Source organism: Cheilinus undulatus, linkage group 12, assembly GCF_018320785.1.
Source record: "Cheilinus undulatus linkage group 12, ASM1832078v1, whole genome shotgun sequence".
NCBI lineage: Eukaryota > Metazoa > Chordata > Actinopteri > Labriformes > Labridae > Cheilinus > Cheilinus undulatus.
This window is the reverse complement of record NC_054876.1, coordinates 12041853-12065347: the sequence shown is the minus strand read 5'-3', so window position 1 is coordinate 12065347 and position 23495 is coordinate 12041853. Positions and strand designations below refer to the sequence as shown.

At 38.2% G+C, this 23495-nt stretch overlaps 1 protein-coding gene and 1 long non-coding RNA gene across 3 annotated transcripts in view; both read left to right on the top strand.

Moving 5' to 3' along the window:
• kif4 (kinesin family member 4) overlaps positions 1-17450 on the top strand; it is a 29388-nt gene extending 11938 nt beyond the window's left edge. For both annotated transcript variants that reach the window (XM_041802062.1, XM_041802063.1), the window contains exons 10-31: positions 4500-4561; positions 4677-4809; positions 5079-5137; positions 5421-5526; positions 5718-5825; positions 6047-6229; positions 7734-7837; positions 7945-8089; positions 8631-8741; positions 8888-8971; positions 10911-11024; positions 12014-12169; positions 12310-12407; positions 12604-12733; positions 12826-12996; positions 13718-13834; positions 13944-14021; positions 14184-14285; positions 14497-14664; positions 14969-15091; positions 16613-16729; positions 16843-17450. In XM_041802062.1, coding sequence (XP_041657996.1) covers positions 4500-4561; positions 4677-4809; positions 5079-5137; positions 5421-5526; positions 5718-5825; positions 6047-6229; positions 7734-7837; positions 7945-8089; positions 8631-8741; positions 8888-8971; positions 10911-11024; positions 12014-12169; positions 12310-12407; positions 12604-12733; positions 12826-12996; positions 13718-13834; positions 13944-14021; positions 14184-14285; positions 14497-14664; positions 14969-15091; positions 16613-16729; positions 16843-17049 — 2676 coding nt within the window. In that variant the 3' untranslated portion in view covers positions 17050-17450. The remainder of the gene's footprint in view (positions 1-4499; positions 4562-4676; positions 4810-5078; positions 5138-5420; positions 5527-5717; positions 5826-6046; positions 6230-7733; positions 7838-7944; positions 8090-8630; positions 8742-8887; positions 8972-10910; positions 11025-12013; positions 12170-12309; positions 12408-12603; positions 12734-12825; positions 12997-13717; positions 13835-13943; positions 14022-14183; positions 14286-14496; positions 14665-14968; positions 15092-16612; positions 16730-16842) is intronic.
• Positions 17451-22094: 4644 nt separating this feature from the next.
• LOC121518461 lies at positions 22095-22971 on the top strand. The gene is made up of 3 exons (XR_005992653.1): positions 22095-22222; positions 22372-22530; positions 22674-22971. It is a non-coding gene; the product is annotated as an uncharacterized LOC121518461 (long non-coding RNA).
• Positions 22972-23495: the final 524 nt, after the last annotated feature.

The following is a 23495-nucleotide window of genomic DNA, read 5'->3' as shown; positions in this document are numbered from 1 at the left end:
AGGTGCACATTTCACTTTCTGCAAGTACATCATACATTTTAAAGTCATCACAACCAGTTCAGCACTTAGAAGCAAGCCCTGTATATTGTAAAATAAAGCATGAATTGTGCCTTGCTGTTCTATTTTACACACAGACAAATGCACCTCTCTTCTTTGACTTCACACAGCTGTATGTCCAGTCCTTTGGGGTTTCTATGTGTCTGATCTTTTGGCAAAGCTCATCAGCAGTACGTTTTATAAAGACTCCAAATATCAGCACCCAGTGTTTAGCTCCTACAACAGCTGATTTGCATGTGGATGAGACTTGTTGATGATCGCCCGAATCTTGCTGATCCAATTCTATGATAGTAGAACAGCAATAACAACCAGCAGCACAACACTAAATTCAGCAGTATGAGAAGTTCATTTGTAATGTCCACCTAAATCCCAGCGTTTCAGCTGAAGTGCACCTACCCTGGAATGAAAAAAATACCTTTTGAACTTCATAGAAAGGTCTGGGGGAGAGGGGGTTTAGATGAGACACACCCACTCCCTTCCTACTGTCCCATGTCAGCCTAAACATCATTCACTTCATGCTGCAGATTTTTTTTTATTAGCCATAATGTCATAACCATTCAAGGTAGACTTATCACAAGCTACCTGAGTGAGACACAAGTTTGAATATTATCCCCACTGGTAAACCTTGGTTTATAAGTGGTCTTGGGCACCAGCACTACATTACCTACAATAGAGTGTCACAGCGATATCTCTGATTGGATGAGCCCGCCTTAACTTACAATACTAGTGCATTCAGCCATTTGTAGTAATTTCAACAGTTTTTTTTTTCAACAGAAGATGCTTTTAAGAGTGAAACAATGATATATAACTATGTAAAAGACACGTTTATTTATAATCCACAAGTACTACCCAGTTTGGTATGGATGTGCGTTTTTGATCTGGGATTAAGATATAATCCATAAATGGTATTGTGAGTCTACTTGTTTGGTTATCAAGGAAAATGCAGTGAAAAATAGTTTTTAAATGTGTATTTCTCAACTCAAAACATACAGATGTTGAGTAACAAAAAAGTTTTTACAGTACTGCTTTCAAAATGATTTCATGTTGTTGGAAAAAAAATTTAGATGAAGGTACCTCTACAAAGTGCAATAGAGTCACTGTTATAAAAGTAAACCCTTTCCGCAAGCATTTTGTTAAAGTGGGGGTATTATGCCTTTTTTCAAGGCTTTACACCATCTCTCTGAAACCCACGTAGTAGCATTACATGGTTTACAGCTCAAAAAAGTCCTCATGTTTCTCACACTGGCGTCCTGAAAAACCCTTATTTTAACCTCCGTCTGAAACGCTTCGTTTTCGCTGCTGACGACGGCAGGACTCAATGTTTTGTACCCACCCCCTCCAATGTGGCTAATGTTGTTATGCTATTAGTTGAAAACTTTGTATGAACCGGTCCAACTGAGCAAAATATGGCGAATTTTGATATACGTCCTTACGTGTTTGACCCAGAGTCTGATCCTGATAGTTTGGAGAGAGGGGGGGAAGAAAACCAGCAGCAGCGAAGGATAGAGCAGGACGTATCTGTTTGGTAAGTGTTTAATTATTGTGTTGCTAAATGGCTAAAAGGCCTTGTGGGGGCGATCTGTTCCGCTTTGCTCGCAGCACAGACGAACCACGAACCAGTCAGGAGATCCGATTGCGATGACCTCATCAGTTTGCTCCATCGAAATCTCATCTCGGGAGAGTCTCAGATTTTCAGTTGACCGTTTTCATCAGCTTATACATTAATTCCAAGATTACTGCCGCATAAATTTATCTTGTGGTTTGAAAATTTGCATACGTGGAGTATGGACACCCAACATTGTGACTTTATATTTATGTTTTAAAAATCGGAAAAGTATAATACCCCCTCTTTAACCCTTAAAGTTTTGACTATATACAAAAAATAATAGCTTTTTATGCAATTATGTGATTGCACAGCCTGATACAGCAATTAGATGAATTTTGAAGCACCATTATTCACTCTATTATAAAAAAAAACATTGTTTATTTAATATTTTGGGCAACAGTTCTACAGTACCCATAATGCTACATTAACACAGTGATGTCTCTGATTGGTGTAGCCCGCCGTGACCCGTGAATTTCAGCTGTTGGCTGGTAATACTGAAACTGACAGTCATGGAAAGTACTTGGCTGTAACTCTTGGACTCTTTAATGACAGGTGAAAGCCATTCTCAGCCTTGTGTCTGGAACTCCATGGGGATTGCAAGACAATTCCCAGATGTTACCAGATGGTTGTGGAGAAAAGAATGAAGCAGCAAATTAAAAATTTGATACAGTGTTTTTGTCTGGGAGGCTGTCTTTACTTTTTATGAGTGACAACATTTGGGTTATAATTCCGTTTTATGGCTGTAAGGCAGCAGTTATGGATTGGATGTGTGATGGCTGTGATTTCTTATTATGTTTCCCCAAAATAAGGCTATAAACTAACTGTTTTTAACATTTCTGCAAAGTTTACTTCAAGATGTTACTCGAATACAAGAGTACCTGGATGCAATCGAGGACCTCCACTTCATACCGGAAGCTGGAAACTCGCCATTATATCTCGTCTTCTTATAGTGGAAGTCACTTGAACTGAACGTCTTTTTCGTTGATTTATCCGTGTGTCGCCGCCATAATAATGTAGGCAAGTCCGCCACATAAGGAAATACAATTAGATGAAAAATACACAAGTTTTCAGCTTAACAAGCACAGCGTTAACATTACATTTATTTTCATGAATTGATTTATGATCCAAATTCACGTATAACTGAGCACAGACATTATATGCGACTGGAGTTTGGCTGGCTGAATGCCGATGTTGCCGCCATGTTGTGAGAGGCAAGTTGCTACGTCATTCAATACAGTAGATTAGGATTGTGCTTTTTTGGGGGGAATAAAATGCTCAAATGACGATATTGCATGGAGTTTAATGGATCATTTATATTGAATGATCCATATTAAAATAATAATTAATGAAACGTATAAGCAGAATCCGCTTTCTTGTATTTTCTCAGTTAAATGAAAAGGTGTACTTCATGATTTAAAATAAAATCATTTTATATAAAATGCTGTTTCATATATATTTTTTATTTTGAATCTGTATATTTTTATGTATATGCTAATCTGATTGAGCTTTTTGTTCTGAAAACGTCCACAATCCTTGTCTACTGTATTGAATGAAATAGCAGACTTGCCTCTGGCAACATAGCGGTGACATTGGCGTCTGGCCAGCCAGCCAATATTCTGTTGCATATTATTATTTCTGTGCAAAGTGATACTTACATTTGGATCATACATCGGTTTATTAAAATTAATCTTTTGTAATTGCTGTGCTTGTTAGTCTGAAAACTCACATATTTTTTGTCTACTTGTTTTTCCTTATGTGGTGGACTTTCATCTATTAATATGGCGGCGATGCACGAAGAAAACAATGAAGAAGACGCTCAGTTCAAGTGACTACGGGTATAAGAAGACAATATATGGGGGGCGCAGATGGCCTAGCGGTCTAAGGCGCTACCCATGTACAGGGCAGCAGGGCGTGTACAGGGCGAATTCGACTTTGCTGCATGTCTCTCCCCACTTTCTTTCCCGCTTCCAACTCTATCCACTGTCCCCCCTTTTGGTAACCTGACACGCCAGATGGATTTGTTTCTCTCATCCATCTGGAAAACCTTCAATAAACAGCATTTGGGAAAGGACAGAACTTTTGAAAAAACACCCAGAAGGTGATTGGATGACTGTTCTGTCTGTCACATCTTTACGGGCCACTCAGAGCAACAAAACACGTGACGTCGTCGCCGCTACCAAGGTGCGCGTGTGCAGCTACCGAAGAATAAACTCCAGAAAGAACTGCTTAACGGGAATCATGGTGACTGTGGATGTGTGTACACGACTTTTGTCGTTTTTGAAAAGAAAACTCACTGCTGTTCTTTATTCTTCCTTTAACAAAGAAATGTCATCAAGTTCTGATAAAACTGGCGGTTTAGCAGCATCCATGCTAATGTTTTCTGCCATAACAGCACCGGCCTCTTTTTGCTGCTTGCTTACGTCATGACTCTGCCGCGCCTGAAAGCACTGCCCCTTGTCACTGATTGGTCCTGTCACTTTCTCATGGGGCCCAAACGGTTCAGACGGGAGCTTTGCCAGATGGATTCACCAGTGAGAAACACAGAAACGGGCATATCCATCTGTTTAGCAAGGTTACCTCCATGGAATAAAGGCACGAAAGCCCAAAAATAAATAGGAAAAATAAAAGAAGACGAGATATGGTAGCGCTCGTCCAACTTCTGGTATGATGTGGAGGTCCTTGGCTGCATCCAAGTCCCTCTCACTTAAATCGACTGAGCACCACTGGTATGGTTAGTTGATTTACTATAAAATTTGTTACTTTTACTTACTTCTTGTGTTTGAAAATAAAATTGGTTTTGATAATTTGACTTGATTTCATTCCTCTGCTTGTTTAGGTTCAGGAGCTGCAGGTGATGCTGCTGCACGCTCGTGGAGGTGTCGCTCCAGTGCTCTCTGGGTAAGTAAAGTTTCCCAGTAAAGTGATGTTACACTCCAGTGTTAGCTAAATGCACTCTGGGTACATATTACCCTAACAAAAGGGCTGTAACAGTCACTCAGACCATCTATTACAGGCCAGAGTCAGCGGAGAATGTGACTAAACTGTTGGAAAGGAACCGTGCTCTGCAGGATGAGAACAATAAGCTAAGCAGAGAGCTGAGTGAAGCGGCCGGACAGACAGCCTTCATGTTTGAGAAGATCATTATGGTGAGCGAGGCTGGAGCCAGAAAATTTACTAATCCTTCCCCCTTGAGTCATTGTTAAGAGCTGATGGGAAAACTGTTACTATGACTAATTATGTGATCACTTGCACCCATAGGAAAGAAATAAGCCAAGAGAGTTAGAATTAGCATTTAAATAAAATATGAGTTGGTAAAAAGGATCAGAACACACTGTTGCCATTTAGTCAGATCACCATTAAACTGTTTTTGTTTTGTTTTTTTTATCTTTGTCATATTGTTTGATTCATTTTATAGACCGAACAAGCAAATGAGAAACTGCAAATTAAACTGGAACAACTACGGCACCACGCTGCGTAAGTATGCAACTTTATTTAAACCAGCCTGGCTTCAGGGTGAGTCTGAGAGTAGTTTATTGAAAACAGAAATATTAGCTCCATTAAAACTTTCAAGAATCACTTGTTTTGTTTAACTTGAAGATCAGATGTTCTGTTTGTTGGAAAAGAAAAAAAGGCAGTGTTTTCTGACAATTAAATCACTCTAAGACCTCTCAAATTAAAGTACCAAAGGCTAAAACAGGATATTTTGTGCAATAACACATTAAAACTACTCATTGCTGCTTGTTTACTTTTTCTACAGCTGTACAGTGGATCTAGAGAAAGTTATGGAGACTCTAGAGGATCAGGAGTTGAAGGAAAATGTTGAGGTGATGAGAAACCTGCAGGAGGTCATCCTGGAGCTCAAGGTACACAAGTTAAAAAAAGAACATCACACATCATATTTGACACTTAACTGAAATATTTATACATTTAAATACTAGAAAAATAGCAAGACAAAGATCAAAACTTTGGAAACAAGAAGAATAAAACTTAAATCAATGATAGATATCCTGGATTCTGCATACATGGTTGACTTTTTTTGTCTTTGTTTCCTCAGAATGAGAGTGCAGGGATTGCTGCAACCATCGATGCCATGGCTACAGGCGAGGATGTAAAGGACTTGTCTGGAAACAACAGTCAAAATTCAGTAGATGAGTCACCATCAGTATGTTGACAAATTTAGCTCCTTAATACTTACATTTCATGCCTGATAATTTTTAAAAAGTTTCTTGATAGAAAACACATCAGTTTTACATATTTGTACAGCTGTGAATGTAGTAATATGGTGTTTTCTGAGTAGTCAAATATACTGTCGGAACATGTTTACCAAAGACTAAAGAGTGTCCTCTCAGCGTTTACTTTGTTTGTCTCTCACATATTTAAAAGGATGTCACAGCCATGGCTGGTAAGGAATCCCCAGAGGCCTTTACCACCCATCATGCACTGCGGCAGGCTCAGCTTTCTAAAGAGCTGATCGAGCTGAACAAAGTGTTGAGCCTGAAGGAAGCTTTTGTGAGGAAAATGTGTCAGAATGACACGCAGCTGGAGCCCATGCAGTCAGAGCATCAGGTAAACAATTTCTTTCACCCATATTTGGCCTTAATAGTAGTTTTAAAGATGTTCAAGCTTATCTCAGTCAGATAAATCTGAGGGACTTTTAGAGTTTTGTAGCTTTTCTTCATAGGTTGTTTGCAGTCACATGATTCTGATTAGGACTGGGTATTAAGAACCTCATGATTCAATTTCGATTCTTTAGGTTGCGATTCGATTCAATTTCAATTCGATATTGATTTAAATGCTTCGATGTGTAATGAAATGCCTTTTATATACATTTTTAAACCTAAATGAGATATTATTCATTTTGTACATATACTCTGTATCACACTGTGCAGCCTCTGACACAGAGGATGAGGATAAGAAGAGACATAGCAGGTGGACGGGGTGACTCATTTCTTCATCAACTTTTCAAATTCAAAAGCACAGAAACAACAGTATGCTGGGCAAAGGTCCCTTGACTATCGCACGTCTATGTGACTATTGCACATGTGCACATTCCATTTGCAGTAGAAATATATATTGTTCGGCCCTACATGGAGAATTAGTTTTGCAAACCTACTAAATGTCAAGTCAGATGAAGGGAGATAGTAATCTTGAAGAGTTTTACTGAGCTAACAGGCCAGCTGCGACCCAGTAACAGCTTTTCTGCCTTGTTTTATCACAAACATGCTTTAATTGAAACCGTGGTGTAATAATAACAAAATAAACCTTGCAGGGTAAACAACTAAGTAATGATGTATTTGTCTTCAAGGTTGCTCTTTTACAAGGACAACAGGAGATGGCTCTCATTTAAGAGCCAGTCTCTCTTCTTCCATTTTTGTTGTTAATTAATCCACATTTAAAAAGCCAAACTGGTTCCAGTGAAGAGTTGTTGTGGAGCCAAATGACCAACTCTAATTCCTGTGCTGAGTCAAATAATCCAGATCTTTACAAAGAGAATTCTCATTGCAAGTAGCATAGCTGGGCTGGCATCAGCTGTTGAAACGCAAGCAAAATTAGGGCCTAACCGACTAACTGGAGTGAACCAAACTTGACTGCTCATTGGAAATGAACCATACATGAGTGCTATATGACTCCGCTCCTCCAGGCTTTCGCTGGAGGCCTTTACTCCATGTCTGCCAATGTTTTTTCATGAACTTTTTAAACTTTTTTCCTGAATGTGATACTACTTTTGGGACTTGAACGTTGCTCAAAAATGTTTCTGCAATTGTACTGGTCGGCACAGCAGCAAACAGAACACAACTTTTGTTTGGATACTGCCTCTGTGCAGAAATGACTTCCTGCCCCCCATCGGCAGTTGTTTGCTGCAAAAGTCATCTGTGAAAAAAAGGTTTTTTTTCTGTGTGCATACAATGACAATAAATGCTATTGGGTTTGAATCCAAAAGTATTTAAAATATAGCACTTGGCACATGTTAGATACAAACTGGGTTTTTCTTCTTAGTGGTTATATTAATTATGAGTTATGTTTTTTTAAATACATAATGAGTGCATTTATTAATCTTTTCTTCCCACAGAAAAATGTGCAGGAGCTACAATCTGCTGTGGATTCTCTGCAGAAGGAGAAAGAAGACCTTGTTATTGCACTTCAGTCTGCAAAGAAAGACACCAACCATGCCAAGTATGAACATCTTTATGTTTTTAGAAGTTTGTGCTTTTTTTATCAAGTTTAATTGTATGTCATGAATGTGAAATCTCATAACTTTACCCCACCACCACCTTCTTCAGGCTCAGTGAGCAGCGCAGGAAGAGGCTGCAGGAACTTGAGTGTCAGCTTGTAGACATGAAAAAGAAACTTCTGGAGCAGTCCAAACTGCTAAAACTCAAAGAGTCCTCCGTCCAGAAAGTTAGCAAGCTCATGCAGGAAATCCAGGTATCGAGGGTTTATCTTTCTCTCTGTATGATGGTGTGGACAGGGATGATCACCTTTTAGACATGATTTTATTTTCCAATGCTTAATGTGACTGTAGTGATGAAGATTTACATTTTTATTCCTTTATATAAGAGAAATGAGTGATGCATTTATTATGGGTTTTATGGTCCATCTCTCATGGGCTTGTGAAAACTTTATAAAAGATCAATGTATTTAATAGCTGGTATTTGCATGTTAATGGGCTTTAAACTTAAATATTTAGATCAGATAAGTTTCGATGAATTACCTGTGTGGCTTTTAGATGTAAAACAGATTTAACAAATGATTTTTGTGCCAAGCAAACAAAAACTCAGACTCATCCCAGTATAGCAAGAGACTTTGATATGTTTTTCTCAGTAACAACTGTTTGAGTGCAAAGTAGACTAGATTAATTAGGAGTAGAACAAAAATCACCTTTTTTTATCATCACATGGTATCATGTGCTGCTCTGAGCTGTCCACAGATGTTAAATCAGCTCACAGTGACAATATTGATCTCACAGGCGATGAAGACTCAGCGCACACAGCTGATGAGGCAGATGAGGGAGGACTCGGAGAAGTTCAGGCACTGGAAGACTAAGAAAGATCGTGAGGTGCTGCAGCTAAAGGAGAAGGTACTGGAGGACATTTTCTATAACAGACGTTTTAATCATGACTTCACTAAGTAAGATCCTGCTGTTAAATCTGTTTAGACTTTTACGTATTTCACTTGAGGTTCTTTGGCGCTCTGAACTCAGTTTATTTTTGATCTGTCTTTCAGGATCGTAAACGACAGTACGAGCTGCTTAAACTGGAGAGAGATTTCCAGAAACAGGCCAACGTTCTGCGTCGTAAAACTGAGGAGGTGGGGTGTCTTTGTCTGCCTGTGTAATTTCTTTTACGTGGTCTATAACAGATGCTGAATTTTCCTGTGTATTTATAGAAATTATAAAATGTTTGTTTTTTATTTCAAATTTGACATTGATTTGCTTTACCTTTATTACTCTCTCGACTTGCCTTTAATTTCTTACACTTGTGGAGTAATTTTCCCCTGTAGGCTTGTTTCAAACTGATTAAAATAGATTTATTTGAAAAATTATTGTGGGGTGCAGATGGCCTAGTGGTTAGGTTATCTCCATGTCCATGGGTGGCTGGGGTTCAAGTTAGCCCTATGTCCTCTTTGCTGCACATCTCTCCCCCACTTTCTCATCCTGGTTTTCAACTCTCTTTGTCCTCTATACACCGCTTTCCACATTATTAAGCAAATGACACTTTTCTCTTATTTTCCGAAATATTAATGCAAATGACAGAGTATTTTTCAAGTAATCAGCCATTAGAGCATAATTCAAATGTTTTTGAACAAACTTCATAATGATAACCGTTATTTTTTTTAAAAAGTAAAAACCTCAGAATGCACTTTTCCACATTATTAAGCACGACAGAGTTATAAAACATTTTTTTGGTTGTAAAGAACTGAAAATGGTCATTTGTTGAATTTGCTGCATTAGAAGGTAATATTTCCTGAAATCAAAAGCTATTTCAATCAAAAACATCTTAACAGGCCAAGTTCCATGTTAACATAGGAGCCCTTCTTTGATATCACCTTCACAATTCTTGCATCCATTGAACTTCTGAGTTTTTGGAGAGTTTCTGCTTGAATTTCTTTGCAGGATGCCAGAATAACTTCCCAGAACAGCAGTTTTCATGTGAACTGCCTCCCACCCTCATAGATCTTTAGCTTGAGGATGCTCCAAAGGTTCTCAACAGGGTCGAGGTCAGGAGAGGATGGGGGCCACACCATGAGTTTCTCTCCTTTTATGCCCATAGCAGCCAATGACACAGAGGGATTCTTAGCAGCATGAGATGGTGCATTGTCATGCATGAAGAAACTTTTGCTTCAGAAGGCACGGTTCTTCTTTCAGTACCATGGAAGAAAGTGGTCAGTCAGAAACTCTGTAGACTTCACTGAGGTCATTTTTCACACCTTCAGGGACCCTAAAGGGGCCTACCAGCTCTCTCCTCATGAATCTGGCCCAGAACATGACTCCGCCACCTCCTTGCTGACATCACAGCCTTATTGGGACATGGTGGCCATCCACTACTCCTCCATCTGGACCATCCAGGGTTGCACAGCACTCATCAGTCAACAAGACTTGTGAGCATTAGATAGCGCGGCCGAATAGTAGGTTTATACATGACTGCAAGCCTCTGGAGGATCCTACACCTTGAGGTTGGTGGGACTCCAGACGCACCAGCAGCTTCAAATACCTGTTTGCTGCTTTGTAATGGCATTTTACCATCTGCTCTCTTAATGTAATGAAATTGTCTGGCAGAAACCTTCCTCATTTTGCCTTTATCTGCACAAACCTGTCTGTGCTCTGAATCAGCCACAAATTTCTTCACAGTACATTGATCACGATCAGTTTTTCGTGAAATATCTCATTGTTTCATTCCTTGTCCAAGGCATTATACTATTTGACACTTTACGGCAGCAAAGAGATGCTTTTTTTATCCCATATTGCTGAAACCTGTGGCCTGCTTAATAATGTGCAAAATTTTGAGGTTTTTATTTAAAAAAAATAACGGTTATCATTATGAAGTTTGTTCAAAAACATTTGAATTATGCTTTAATGGCTGATGACTTGAAAAATACTCTGTCATTTGCATTAATATTTCAGAAAATAAAAGAAAAATGTCATTGGCTTAATAATGTGGAAAGCAGTATAAAATAAAGGCATAAAAAGCCCCAGAAAATAACTTAAGAAATGATTAAAGCTGCTTTTTGCCATCATTTTTCCCCGCAGGCTGCAGCAGCAAACAAACGTTTGAAAGACGCCCTTCAGAAGAGAAGTGAGGTCGCAGAGAAACGCAAAGATGCCCATAACAGAGGGATGGAGGGAGCTGCTGCAAGAGTTAAGGTATTAAAACATGTTCCAAGGCTCCTCTAGATCAGTGGTTCTTAACCTGAAGTTCGAGACCCCATTGGGAGTTGCAAAACACTAAGAGGGGATCGCCAGATGCCTTTAAAGAATGGAGAATACTTTTGAAATTATTTTAAAATCCCATTTAACTACCTTTCCCACCACCTTTTTTGGACATTTTTTACTAATTTATTTCTGTTTATAAGAAAAGGGACTTACATTTTTAAGATTACTATATACTAAGGCACATATGCCTTAAAAAAATATCTGTTGCTATGTTAAGAGTGGTTATTGTTCAGGTTAAATAAAAAATATGGATATCTAGCTAACTTTACAATAGACCCTGATTTTCCTGAACTCCATGGGCCCCCAGTTTGACTGGGTCCCAGAATGCACTCCCATTTTCCCCCCTTATGGGCAGCCCTCTCTGCATGTGACTATTCTTGATTGTACATGGCTGTGTTCAACCACCTTCAGGTCCAGTGGGGGACCCCAGTCTCTTGCACCTTCATTTTGGGGGTCGCAGGCTGAAAAGGTTGAGAAACCCTGCTTTAGATCATCGCAAGAACTTGTAAATGGGCAGCTAGACTATAATGATGAAAAAAAAATTTCTTTCAGGTGGAATGGCATGGTATTACATGCCACATGTCTGCTGGAACGTTAGCACATGCCATTGCTCAGCGCAGCACAGAGTAGATGGATCATGAGATCAGAAGTTACTGCAGTGACAAAGGAAATTTGTTGACTCTAAAGTCACAAATCTATACCCATATGTTTATTACTGATGAAATGTGACAACCAACAACTGCAAACAACATTTGTCACCAAAGCTGTGTAATATATCTGTATTTAGTAGGATAGTCATTGTAAGCTTTGAGAACCACTGATCAATATTTTCACCTTCATGTTACAGTTGGCAAAGGTGTTTCAAATACACTTATGACCATTTGGCCTCTCTAAATGTGTGCCTGCGTTTCTGTGATCAGGCGTGGCTTCTCAATGAAGTGGAGGTGCTGGTCAGCACAGAAGAGGCTCGGCGTCACCTCAACGATCTGCTGGAGGACAGAAAGGTTCTGGCTCAGGAGATCAACCACCTCAAACAGCAGATGGAGGCAGGAGAGCGACCGGCTGCCAAGATCAGGGTAAAATGGAAATTATCTGTTGCTAACCATTATTAACTGTGGCAATTTACACAAACCCTGAGAGAAGGGGGGCATCAAGTGCACCTGTATAGCAGAAGTCTTAGAGACTCCCTTTGTTTATGTTTTGTCCTTTTCTGCAGCGTCGGACACTTATCATCTCAGAGCTGGAAGCCCAGGGGGCGCTGGAGACTCCATTGGCCAAACAGGTGGAAAACCTGGAGACAGAAATGGGCCTCAGGTAAGTCTGACAACACAAGCAAATCAGATACTGCCTTAAATAGTTTTCAGGAAGATAATCTTAATTTTGAAGATGGCACACATCATACTCTGCCTAAACCATTGAATAAAAGACATTCTGTTTTTTACAGCCTTTATTTCAGATCACAGTAATACAAGCTTTGTTAAGAGTATCAGATTGAGTTTTATGTTATTAGGAATGCCCAGATAGCTGACCTGCAGCAGAAAGTCCTTGTGGCTGACGGCGAGGGCCGTTTGAAGCAGCGCATAGACAGCATCACAAGCATAGTGGATGCAAAGTGTGCCTTGAGGGTCCTCATGTCTGAGGTGAGAAAATGTAAATCTCCATTTTATATTCACAGCTTTAAAGTGTTTGGAATAAAAATTGAGCTGTTTACAAATTTCCCTTTTCTGTCTAGCTGGTGTCTGCCAAAACAGGCAGCTTAAAGCTGGAGAGTGAAGTGAAACAAGAGAAAGGGAACGCACAAGATTTAAGAAAGATGCTGGCTGATGAGAGGAATGTCATGTCAACCATGGACATGGAGCATCAGCAGCAGATGGTGGAGCTTGAGCAGAGGCATCAGGAGAAGGTGATCAAAGTTTTTCCTTCTCCCTTAGAGAAATTCTTGTTTGTGTCTATTTATCTATCAGGGTTGGGATTTTATTCCTTACAGTGTTACCAGCTTGTGAGGGATTGGATCAATTTTCAGATTGTCCATGTTCAAAATGTACTTTTTTATAGCACTAAATATCAAAATGTGTCTTCATGAATTATAATAATTTTGATCATCCTTAATTCTCAATATACTCACATTACTATGATTCCAAATATAACCTGAACCCTCTCTTTACGACTGGTGGCTCCGGATGTTATGTTTTTTCCACTTCTTCACCATATATATATATATATATATATATATATATATATATATATATATATATATATATATATATATATATGTATATGTATATGTATATGTATATATATATATGTATATGTATATGTATATGTATATATATATATGTATATGTATATATATGTATATGTATATATGTATATGTATATATATATATGTATATGTATATATATATATGTATATGTATATATATATATGTATATGTATATATATATGTATATATATATATGTATATGTATATGTATATATGTATATGTATATATATATATGTATATGTATATATATATGTATATATATATATGTATATATATATATGTATATATATATGTGTATATATATGTATATATATGTGTATATATATATATATATATCTGTGTATTTTGTGTTTGCATAGGTCCTTTACCTGCTCAACCAGCTACAGAACAAACCCATCTGTGAGGAGTCGGAGGAAACAAAGGAGGAGGAAGAGAGCTCAAGAGAGAAAGAACTCCTCCAGCGCCTCAATCTCCAGGTTTGTCTCTTCTAATTGAAAAGTTTCTGACCTGTTTTTCCTTTCTGTTGGTAAAATATTGCAGAAATGAACTCACTCTAACCATGTGACTCTTTATAACCTCATTTAGGAAGAAGAGCTTAAAAAACTGCAAGGACTTAGTGAACAGAACCAGAAATTGGTGGAGCAGAATGAGCAATACAGACAGGTAACCTCATCATTTAGTGCTACAGTATTCACTGGTTCAGATTTATGTTTTATGTTGTTTTTTTATTAAATTATTTTCTTTACTCATACTGTCAAACAGCACAAAGCTTACACTGTATGACTGCTTTAAATTCACAAACATCTGGGTTTTTTTCCTCCACAGAAACTCTCACTGCTCCAGCTAGCCAGTGGACACAAAGTCCTCGTTCCTCCAACCGCCCTTGAAAAAAAACAGGATGACTCTTTCGAGTATGTTCCTCCAAAGGTTAGTTCATTCTCCTGTGATTTTTGTCATTATGCAAAACTAGGAGAGCCACTCCTAGAAATGGGTTTGGTTTCAAGACTTGGCTTCCCATTAAAGATATAAAAGACTACAGCAACTCACATCATCAACTCAGAGTTACAGTTTAATACTTTTCAGGGAATTTGGTTATTTACATTTATTTCTATTTCCTTGTGTCCTCTATCAATGAAAGCCTAAAGCGAAACGTTTCACCACGGCTAAAGCCCCCCTAAACATGGCCATCAACATAGAGGAGCTAATGTCGCCCAGTGAGGATGAGAATGAGGAAGAGGCTGATGAGTGGCATCCGGAAAAACCTGAGAAGGGACGGAGAGCTTCAAAGAAGCCAAAGGCAACTGGGGTAAGACTGGCAAGGACTGATTCCTTCCTCTTTAAACCGGTTACGTCTAAATTTATAAGTGAGATGGTTTTATACAGAAGTTGAATGCCTTAGTTAGTCTTAGTTACTTCTCTAAAGGAAGGTAAGATGTGAAACTACAAAGCAAAGCTCTGTGTATACTACACAATCAAAACAGCTAACATTTTTAGTGTTAAAATGGTTTTGCTTGGGACAGTGCTGAGCTGTAAATGTTTTATGGGTAATGATGATAATGTATGGCACAAAAAAAGGTAAAATGTTGAACGCCTTGCATCTCTTTCTCTAGTGCGCATGTAAGGGGCGCTGCAGTACCAAACATTGCCGGTGTCGCAAAAGCAAGATGACGTGTGGACAGAACTGCCTGTGTCCTCATGAAAAGTGTCGAAATATGGACCAGGCACTGGCTGCAGTAAGTTTTTTGATAGTTTTGTACACAGCCATGTACACCTGGGAATGGGCATGGATCTGTACATGCCTGTTTTTCCTCATTTCTTTCTGTTTAGTTAAAAAAAAAAAAAAATCATAAACATATCTAATGGAACACATTGAAATAGTATGATTGGATGCTCAGGGTCGCCTTATCAGCGCTTTGGTAATTCCAGCAGAAACCAGACCAAGCTCATACTCTGCTCTGGTTTACTTGGTACTTGAGCCAGCAATCTTTCAGTTCCCAACACAAGTCCATAAGGACTGAGCTACCTTTGCAACATTATCAGTGCATACTTTAATGGGGCTGAATGACAAATCACATGACCTAAAGCACACCAGTCTGCCACTTGTGTGATGTTTAATGGAAACCAAAACTGAGTTTTCTCCCTTTTTCGACTAATTATAATTAAGTCTGTCTGATATCTCAATCAGAAGTCAGAGAACTGATCAATATGTTTGAAGAGTCTGTCTATTGCATAAAAATGATCAGACTACAAATGATGTTGCTGCCATCCCAGATACACCAACATTATAAAGGCAGACATTCAATTAAACCAGATCGATCCTGAGTATTTTCCTGCTATAAGCAAAAGCTTGTACTGGTTCTTATTTAAATACGGTCTGTTAAAGGCACAGATGTGCCTATCATTTGAAGATCTACTGTAGGTGTGCACAAATAGTTTACATCAGCGTTTACGGGGGAAAACATGTCAATCCACCTTCTCCATTTCCCTCTCCACTTATCCTCATTCCTGTGAGTGTATTTCAGAGCTGCTGAGAGGCTGACCCAGTGTGTGATTTTGAAATCTGAAAATGATGTAAAGCCCAGAATAAGAAAAAAAAAATATTGTTGTTTGAGTTAAAATTGAATCAATGTGCATAAAAAGGCACTGAATTAATTGATTTCAATGTCCTTTTTTATATATAAAAAAGCCCACATATATTGCAGAAAGAAAAAATGTTGCAATATAGGTTTTTTTTCCCAACATTGTATGTGTACATTTTTAAAAAATGTTTTATATTAATGCTACATACCAGTACAGTTTACCAGACACAACTCAAAATGTTTTTAGCTTTTTTTTTTAGCATTATCCTCATTATTGTACCATGTAGGAAGACTCTTCAGTGTTCATAATTCTTTTCTTCTTAATGCTAATTAGTAAGATATAAGCTCTGGATATAAGATATAAGTGCAGCCATTCAGCTCATTGATTACCTGCATTAAACCTTTTTTTTCACTGTAGTTCTATTAGTTTGATAAGATTGTTCATATAAAGAAAAGAAAATGTTATGACTAGTGCTACACACTTAATCTAATTGCAATGTCAGGCTGTGCAATTATAGAACTGCATATAAAGCTGCAGTAATTTTATGTATTAAGTAGTGAATAAAAGTCTTAGAAATATGCCTGCAGAAAGGCCTTTAAGTTTACAAAAGTGCAAATATGTTTTTTTCCCCAGTAGTTATGACTTTTTTTTTTTTTTTGACTGTCTCATTTCAGGATGTGAGTCAGGCAGACAGTGTTTCCAAAGACTCTTTGTCTCTTCAGGACCCCACAAACATCAGCCCTGGCAACTCCACCTTCTTCAAGCCACCATCTTGTACACCCACCAAGAAGGTAAGCCAAAGCAGAGCAGCGAGGGCTCTGGATCTGTGTGCACATGCTGAGTGATGATCAAGTCAAAACTTTTCAGATTCATAACTCTGGTGTACCAATGTGCTTGGTTTTAGGTGCTTAAAGAAATCGGAGACATGGGTTATGCCTCTGCAGACCTGAAGCTGGACAGGAAGCCCTTCTTGGCAGAAGAAGAAGAGGAGGAGGAGGAAGATGAGGAAGACAGAACGACAGTGAGCTTCCTGAAGAAGAAGAAGAGAATCCTGACAAGTTTTCAGAACAGTTTTTTCTCAGGATGCACTCCGATCAGAGAGGAGTCTTAGAGAGTAAACTTTTACTTAAGTTGTCCGTGTCTTCTGTTGTTTCATTGGCGTCTCTTTTTTGACTGTTGTGTACTGTAACTTGGAACGTAGCTGTTGATTTATAATTGTATTGTTTTTAGGAGAGGGTAACAGAGGGACTGTGAATAGTATTAAATGTTTTACTGGAAATCACTTTGAGACGATCAAGTAACCTGTACATAGCGTTTTAGTTTAATTTAGTTTGTGATTTTCCCATAAGGTAAGAAAACTTTGATCTAATGTAAAATCCATTTTCATCCTCAGACAGACAAAAACTGTACATAAATACAAACATCAAACACATCATTATAATGTCCTGAGGATAAATGTTAGCTATTTAACTGTGCTTTTACTGTTGGAGCTGAATAAAATCTCGTTTTTAAAAAAAGCAAACCCTTTTGTGTCCTAATTTGTGCAAGCTTTAAAATGGTATTTTCTCATTTTACCCTTGCATCATTATAATGCACTTACAGTTCACTCCTTTAGTCTGAGCTATTTTTGTCCAATAATGAGAGAGTTTTTAAACTTCATTTTCCCTCAAAATGCTAAAATACAAAACATTTTACATAAATGAAATGAAGGTTTTATATGCATCTTGATTGATCTTGATCTTAATTGATAATATTGAAATTAATGATGAAATAACACTCTCCACAGAAAGCTTTAAATTTTTACAGCCACCTTCATAGCTCTAAATTCGTTAACGAAGACTGCCAGAATTTCTTTAAAGACATAGAACAGTATATTCCCAGAGTGGAAGGAAACTTTAAACAAACATGCGATGAAATAACGATTGCAGAATTAGACAGAGTGATTGGTCGCCTTGCTCTGAATAAAGCTCCTGGCTCAGATGGCCTTACAGGAGCCTTCTACAAACATTTCTGGGAGGATATGAAAGAATTGCTACATCAAGTTTTCTCGGATATTTAAGTAACTTGTACACTCCCACCCACAATGAGACATGGCGTCATCGTTGCAATTCCAAAGCCGGGCAAAGACCCGGTTATAGTTATAGTTTAGTTTTTCTGAAACCCTTTTTTATTCATGGAAATTATAAAAATTGTAAAGGTATAAAGTCAGACAGTCATGACTTATCACTGCTATTGCCCCCTAAAAATCAGCTAACTAAAACCTTTATTTTCATAAAGCACCATCCATACATGAAATTGACCTGAAGGTTCAAAATGAAATAAATAAAAAATGCAAAGTTTAAAAAAAAAAGGCGTTATCTAATTATCTGCACCTAAGGCACATCACTCGTGGGATGCAGGGAGGAAAAAAAAACATTTTGTACTGTATTTCAGCCGGCTGGATCGTCCTTTTCTGCTGCTGACATTACTAACAGATAACAAAGTGAAGAGTGAGGGAAGGTCAGCTCATTATAAGCATGTGACTTATATTAAGCTTACAGACATTTCTACAAAAGTCACAATCACCATCTAGTTACCCAAATTTCCATTTTGATAAATGAAATCAATCAAACTAGATAGTACTGAAAGCTATGATGAGACAGAGCTCAGAAACCAAGCATGACAGTTCAACCTGCACTCATAGTGGAAATGTAAAGTGTCTTTACAATTATTCTTCACCTCATGGAAACACACACATCTTAATCTGCAACAATGACTCCCTCACTCATGGTGTCACACTTTGTAAACATTTCCTACTTGAATATGAACACCACATGCATAATTATCAACTAGCAATGCCACATGAACATTACAGAACAGTAAAATAACACAGTCTACCCCACAAAGCAATCCCAGAAGTCCCACAATAGGATTGTGTAAATGCCATTAATCCACCGACATTTCTTAACAAACATCCTCTTTGATTTGTTTACAGTGGAAAATGTTGCCTTTTTGGTCAAAACTTGTTTAGTTTCCTCCTAAAACTCTCAAATATGTTTTTTTTTTTTTTTTTTTTTTCAAATTTGGTATCCTCTTCATAAACATCCCATGCATGTGCACACATGCTGATTGTTTAAGCCAGACTGGATTTAGCTGTGCCCAGATGCAGCTGAGTCACGTTTGTGGAACGAGTTGAGTCTTCATGTTCTCTCTCTCTCTGGTTCGGTACACACAACCATAATCATGGACTATTGACTTGCCTGTTGCCCAGACGACAATCATTGACATCCTCCACAATGAAGGTAAGCCATAGAAGGCCACTGTTGAAAGGGCAGGCTGTAGCAAAGCATATTAATGGAAAGTTGACTGGAGGGGAAAAGCATGGTAAGAAAAGGTGCACAAGCAACAGAGCCCAGAATTTTCCAAAAGGTCAGCATTTCTGTATTTCAAATCCCCTTTCAGACTGGTGTTTTGTGATATGATGGATTTTTTTTTTATTTCAATTTGTAATGATAAATCTAGACTATATGGAAATTCCCCTTCATGAGTTAAATCACAGGAAAAAGCTAACCTTTTCATGATATTCTAATATATTGTGATGGACCTGTCTGCTGTTGTGGGTTATGAAAAAGGAAACAAACTTTAAAGATGTTAAAGCCCAAGTGTTCTCTGAGAACAGAAATTTGAATCAAATATCTTTGAAAGCTAGTATTTTGGATGTTTTTTACTGCCTAACATCACCCTGAGATGTAAGTTAATGTAAGATGTTAACATGCCTGTCTATGAGCTCCATCTGTAACCATGTCTGTTCTTTATTTTGAAGCAAAAGCTCTCCTTAATCTGAAGGAGGTTGAAATCACTGCTGATTCTGCTCCTGATCTCCATAAAAACATTTTCACCTGATGAAGAGCATATGAAGTAGCTCTGAGCGTGGAAAACTCTCGTTCTTTGATGGCTACTTCCCAAACCAGAGACAAAGACGTATTGTTTGACTGAACATTTTGTTTATTGGTTTTTCAGCTAAAACCCATTCAGAGAGCAACCAGACTGGAAGAAAAACATTAGAAATATTGCAACTAAATACATGTAAGAACAGACAAGAGAACCAGATTACAGATTCAAGCAAAACAGAAATGTTTTGAAATGATAAGTTAGGCTGCATGAAAGTGAGCAGAGATTTTTTTGTTGAATAGGGGAGAGATTTCATCAGACCTCTGGGAAATATAAAAGCTCCTCTGCGAACAAAGAAAATATTCATTCTGTCTGAAAAACAGCATCAGAAATCTGACAGGGGATAAAAGGGAAATGAGAGGTGACTTCTTTCAGACAGCAGAGCGGAGCAGACAAAGACTTTGTTTACCATTTAATAAAGTCTCTGAGACCACCGCAAATCAAAGGACCTCCTGCTATTATTGTAATATATCCTGGTCTCCAATAGAGGGCAGAATAGAGAATTTCAAAGCTTAATAGAAGCCCTGGTTATCTTCAGTGGATGTTTCACAGTTTATCTGTATGTTTTCATAGATCCAAGCAGATTCTTTGCACCAGTTTCAGAAACCTAAAATGCTTTTTGTGAGGCTCAAGTTTGTTTATGAATGTTTGGATCAACAAATCATCCATCCGTTATCTAGTACTTATCATGTTTAGGGGGCTAATCCCTGCTGTCATTGGGCGAGAGGTGAGTCAACACACATAGACAAACAAGCAGTGACACTCAGTCACACCTACAGGCAATTTAAAGTCAAAAAGTCACCCAGTGAGCATGTCTTTGGTCTGTGGGAGCAGCAAAAGAAATATATAGGAATATATATCCATTCTCAGTAAAAGGACTGCCAAGAGAAATTGCAGAGACCCTGAAAGGTCAAGTCACTAGGTCTGAAGTATGTACATAGACAGTGCTTAACATATTTATTAGACCACCTGTCATATTTGTCTCAAAAACCATCCAGCATCATGAAATGCTTTAATGCGGACTCTTTCATTTTCAGTGAGCTCTCCATGTATCATCATTTTGAACAGGAATGAGGAATTTCAAACTGAATTCACCTTCTATACCCAAATTTGAGCTGGCTCACTGGGCTTCTCTGAGAAGTCAGAAATTAATCAAGCATAACATTCAAGCACTAAAACTCATTTTTCTGTTCAGGAATGCAAGTAAATAACTATAATTTGACATATTAATCAAGAAATATTAATGTGCTTTGATATTTTTTTAAGTTTTTTGTAAATCAGTAAATTTGAAAATTCATGGATAACAACAATAATTATATTTTAGCATTAAAAATATCATTTGGGTTAAAGAGCTTCTACATATTGGTGTATTAACCATTGCAGAAACACAAAAAATGATTTTGGTAATTACCAATGCTGGTAATTTAGGGCAGCTGTGGCATAAACCTTACTTTAGTTAGGGTTAGGGTGGTCTAATAAATTTGTTAAGTACTGTACGTATATGGGTGCGCTGGTAGTCGAGTGGCCAAGGCGCACACCATGTACGCAGGCGACCTGAGTTCGAATCCGGCCCGTGGCACCATCTCCTGCATGTCTCTCCCCACTCTCTTCCCTGTTTCCGACTCTATCCACTGTCCTCTCTCTAATAAAGGCACAAAAAAGCCCAAAAATAAATCTTAAAAAAAAAAAAAAAAGTACTGTACATATATACATATTTGCTCTCAACGACAATTCCACACAGATTTCAGAACATTTATGCAATAGTCGTGACAAAATATGATAAAATAAAATAAAGCAGCATCTGCTTGACTTCAGACGCACACTGGCTTGAGGTAGGAACTTAACTGGCACATGTGCACTCTGAGAAAAAGGAGAAAGAAAGAATAATCGCTCTCTGTGTGCCACTGTAACAGACAAAGAGCAAAATCTGTTTAATTGAATTAAAACAAATGACAAGCTTAGCTCAAAGATCAAACAGATAAATAATAACAGCCTGTAGCAAATTCATTGATTTTAAATAAATAACTTATTATGTTTTTGTACAAGATATAATAGTATAGATGAGAAAAAAAAAGTATCTTTTTAGTAGGAAAGACAGGTTTTGCCCAATGAAAATGCGATTTAGGCCCACCATTGAGTTGGTCAGAAAAAAATTTGGGCCAAGCCAAACTTAATTGCCCTGCCATAAACAAACAGACATTCATTATTACCTTCTAATTCTTTCAGCTGAGGAGGACCCTCCACTTCAGACTGGATGTCTTTCGTGTCGCAGTCTCCGCTGAGATACCTGGTCAGCCATTTGTTTGCCCCAGCATGGCTGCCTACAAACAGAACAACAGCCAGGAACAGTTAAGGTCAGGAAAAATTATATCAACTATAGTATGAATGTTGTCATTAATTGATATTAATGTCAACATTCATATTATAAGTCACGTAGTATTTTCATATTATTGACATTAATATTAATGTATTCAATATTATTCATACATGGAGCTATGTGCAGGTGTCTGGAGCAAACCCACCATGACTTTGAAGAACCTTAACTGGCTGGTGCATCTGCCATCCAGGCTTTGGCTTCTCCCTGTTGAGGATGGCTGCATACACCTTATTGGCATCCTTGGGGTTGAGTGGAGGCCAGAGGACTTTATCCCCATCGATCCAAGTACTTACAACAATTTCTACAGCACCGCTACTGAACTTAACTATGCACCACTCTCTGTTTATTGGCTCACTCATCTCGAGGCAGACTATTGAAAATTCAAGCACAAAGAAAGCAACTGATTTCTTGTTCTGCTTCCTCCCGAGGTGATCCAGCCAGGCCCTGATTGCACTGATCGTGAGCACCTGGGCCCGGTGCGTGGACAGAGTTAAATGCCATATGGCTGATGACACCTCACTCTCTCTGCTCTCCTCGGCGGCTCTGCTTCTCGGCCAGTGCCCGTACCTTTGCTTTGTCATTTTGTTTTGTTTATCCTCACATCACCACACACACTACATACTCCACACACTCACATGTACACCACTGATCACACTGACTAAAACACCTATCCTTCTTTTGTTCAGTTGCATTTGTTTATTTGAATAAATATATCTTGTTATTTAATCTTGCTGTCTTGCTCTCCTGTTGTCGCTAAGCTGCATCATACCTAAATTAATATTAATTTTGTGTGCTAGAGACAAATTAGCAATCCCCATTTATTTTAGCATCAGTTTGAAGAAAAACACACTTTTCTTTTTTTTGACATTGCAATGATGATTCAATGTTTATTTATCATTGAGAAATCGATATCAACCATTCTGACAGTTCAGATGAAATATCAACATTTGGTGTTGTCTTGCTGTCTGGGTTTTGTGTGAATGCTTGTATAATCTTCTAGCAGACCGGTTAGCTTAGCCACAGCCTGACCAGCTCTTTTGTCAGAAATGCCCAACATTTCATCATTACAGTTAGCACTGAGACCAACACGGAAAGCTTGCTGCGACAGAAAACGATGTTGTCACTCTTCTGCCGCCCTGCTTTGGCGTGACTGTGGTAGTTACGGGGACAGACTTAGTTGTTGTGAGATCAATGCCTACTAGTGCTGTTAGCTGGGACTGAGACGCAGTGGCGCTTTTGTCTAAACTGGA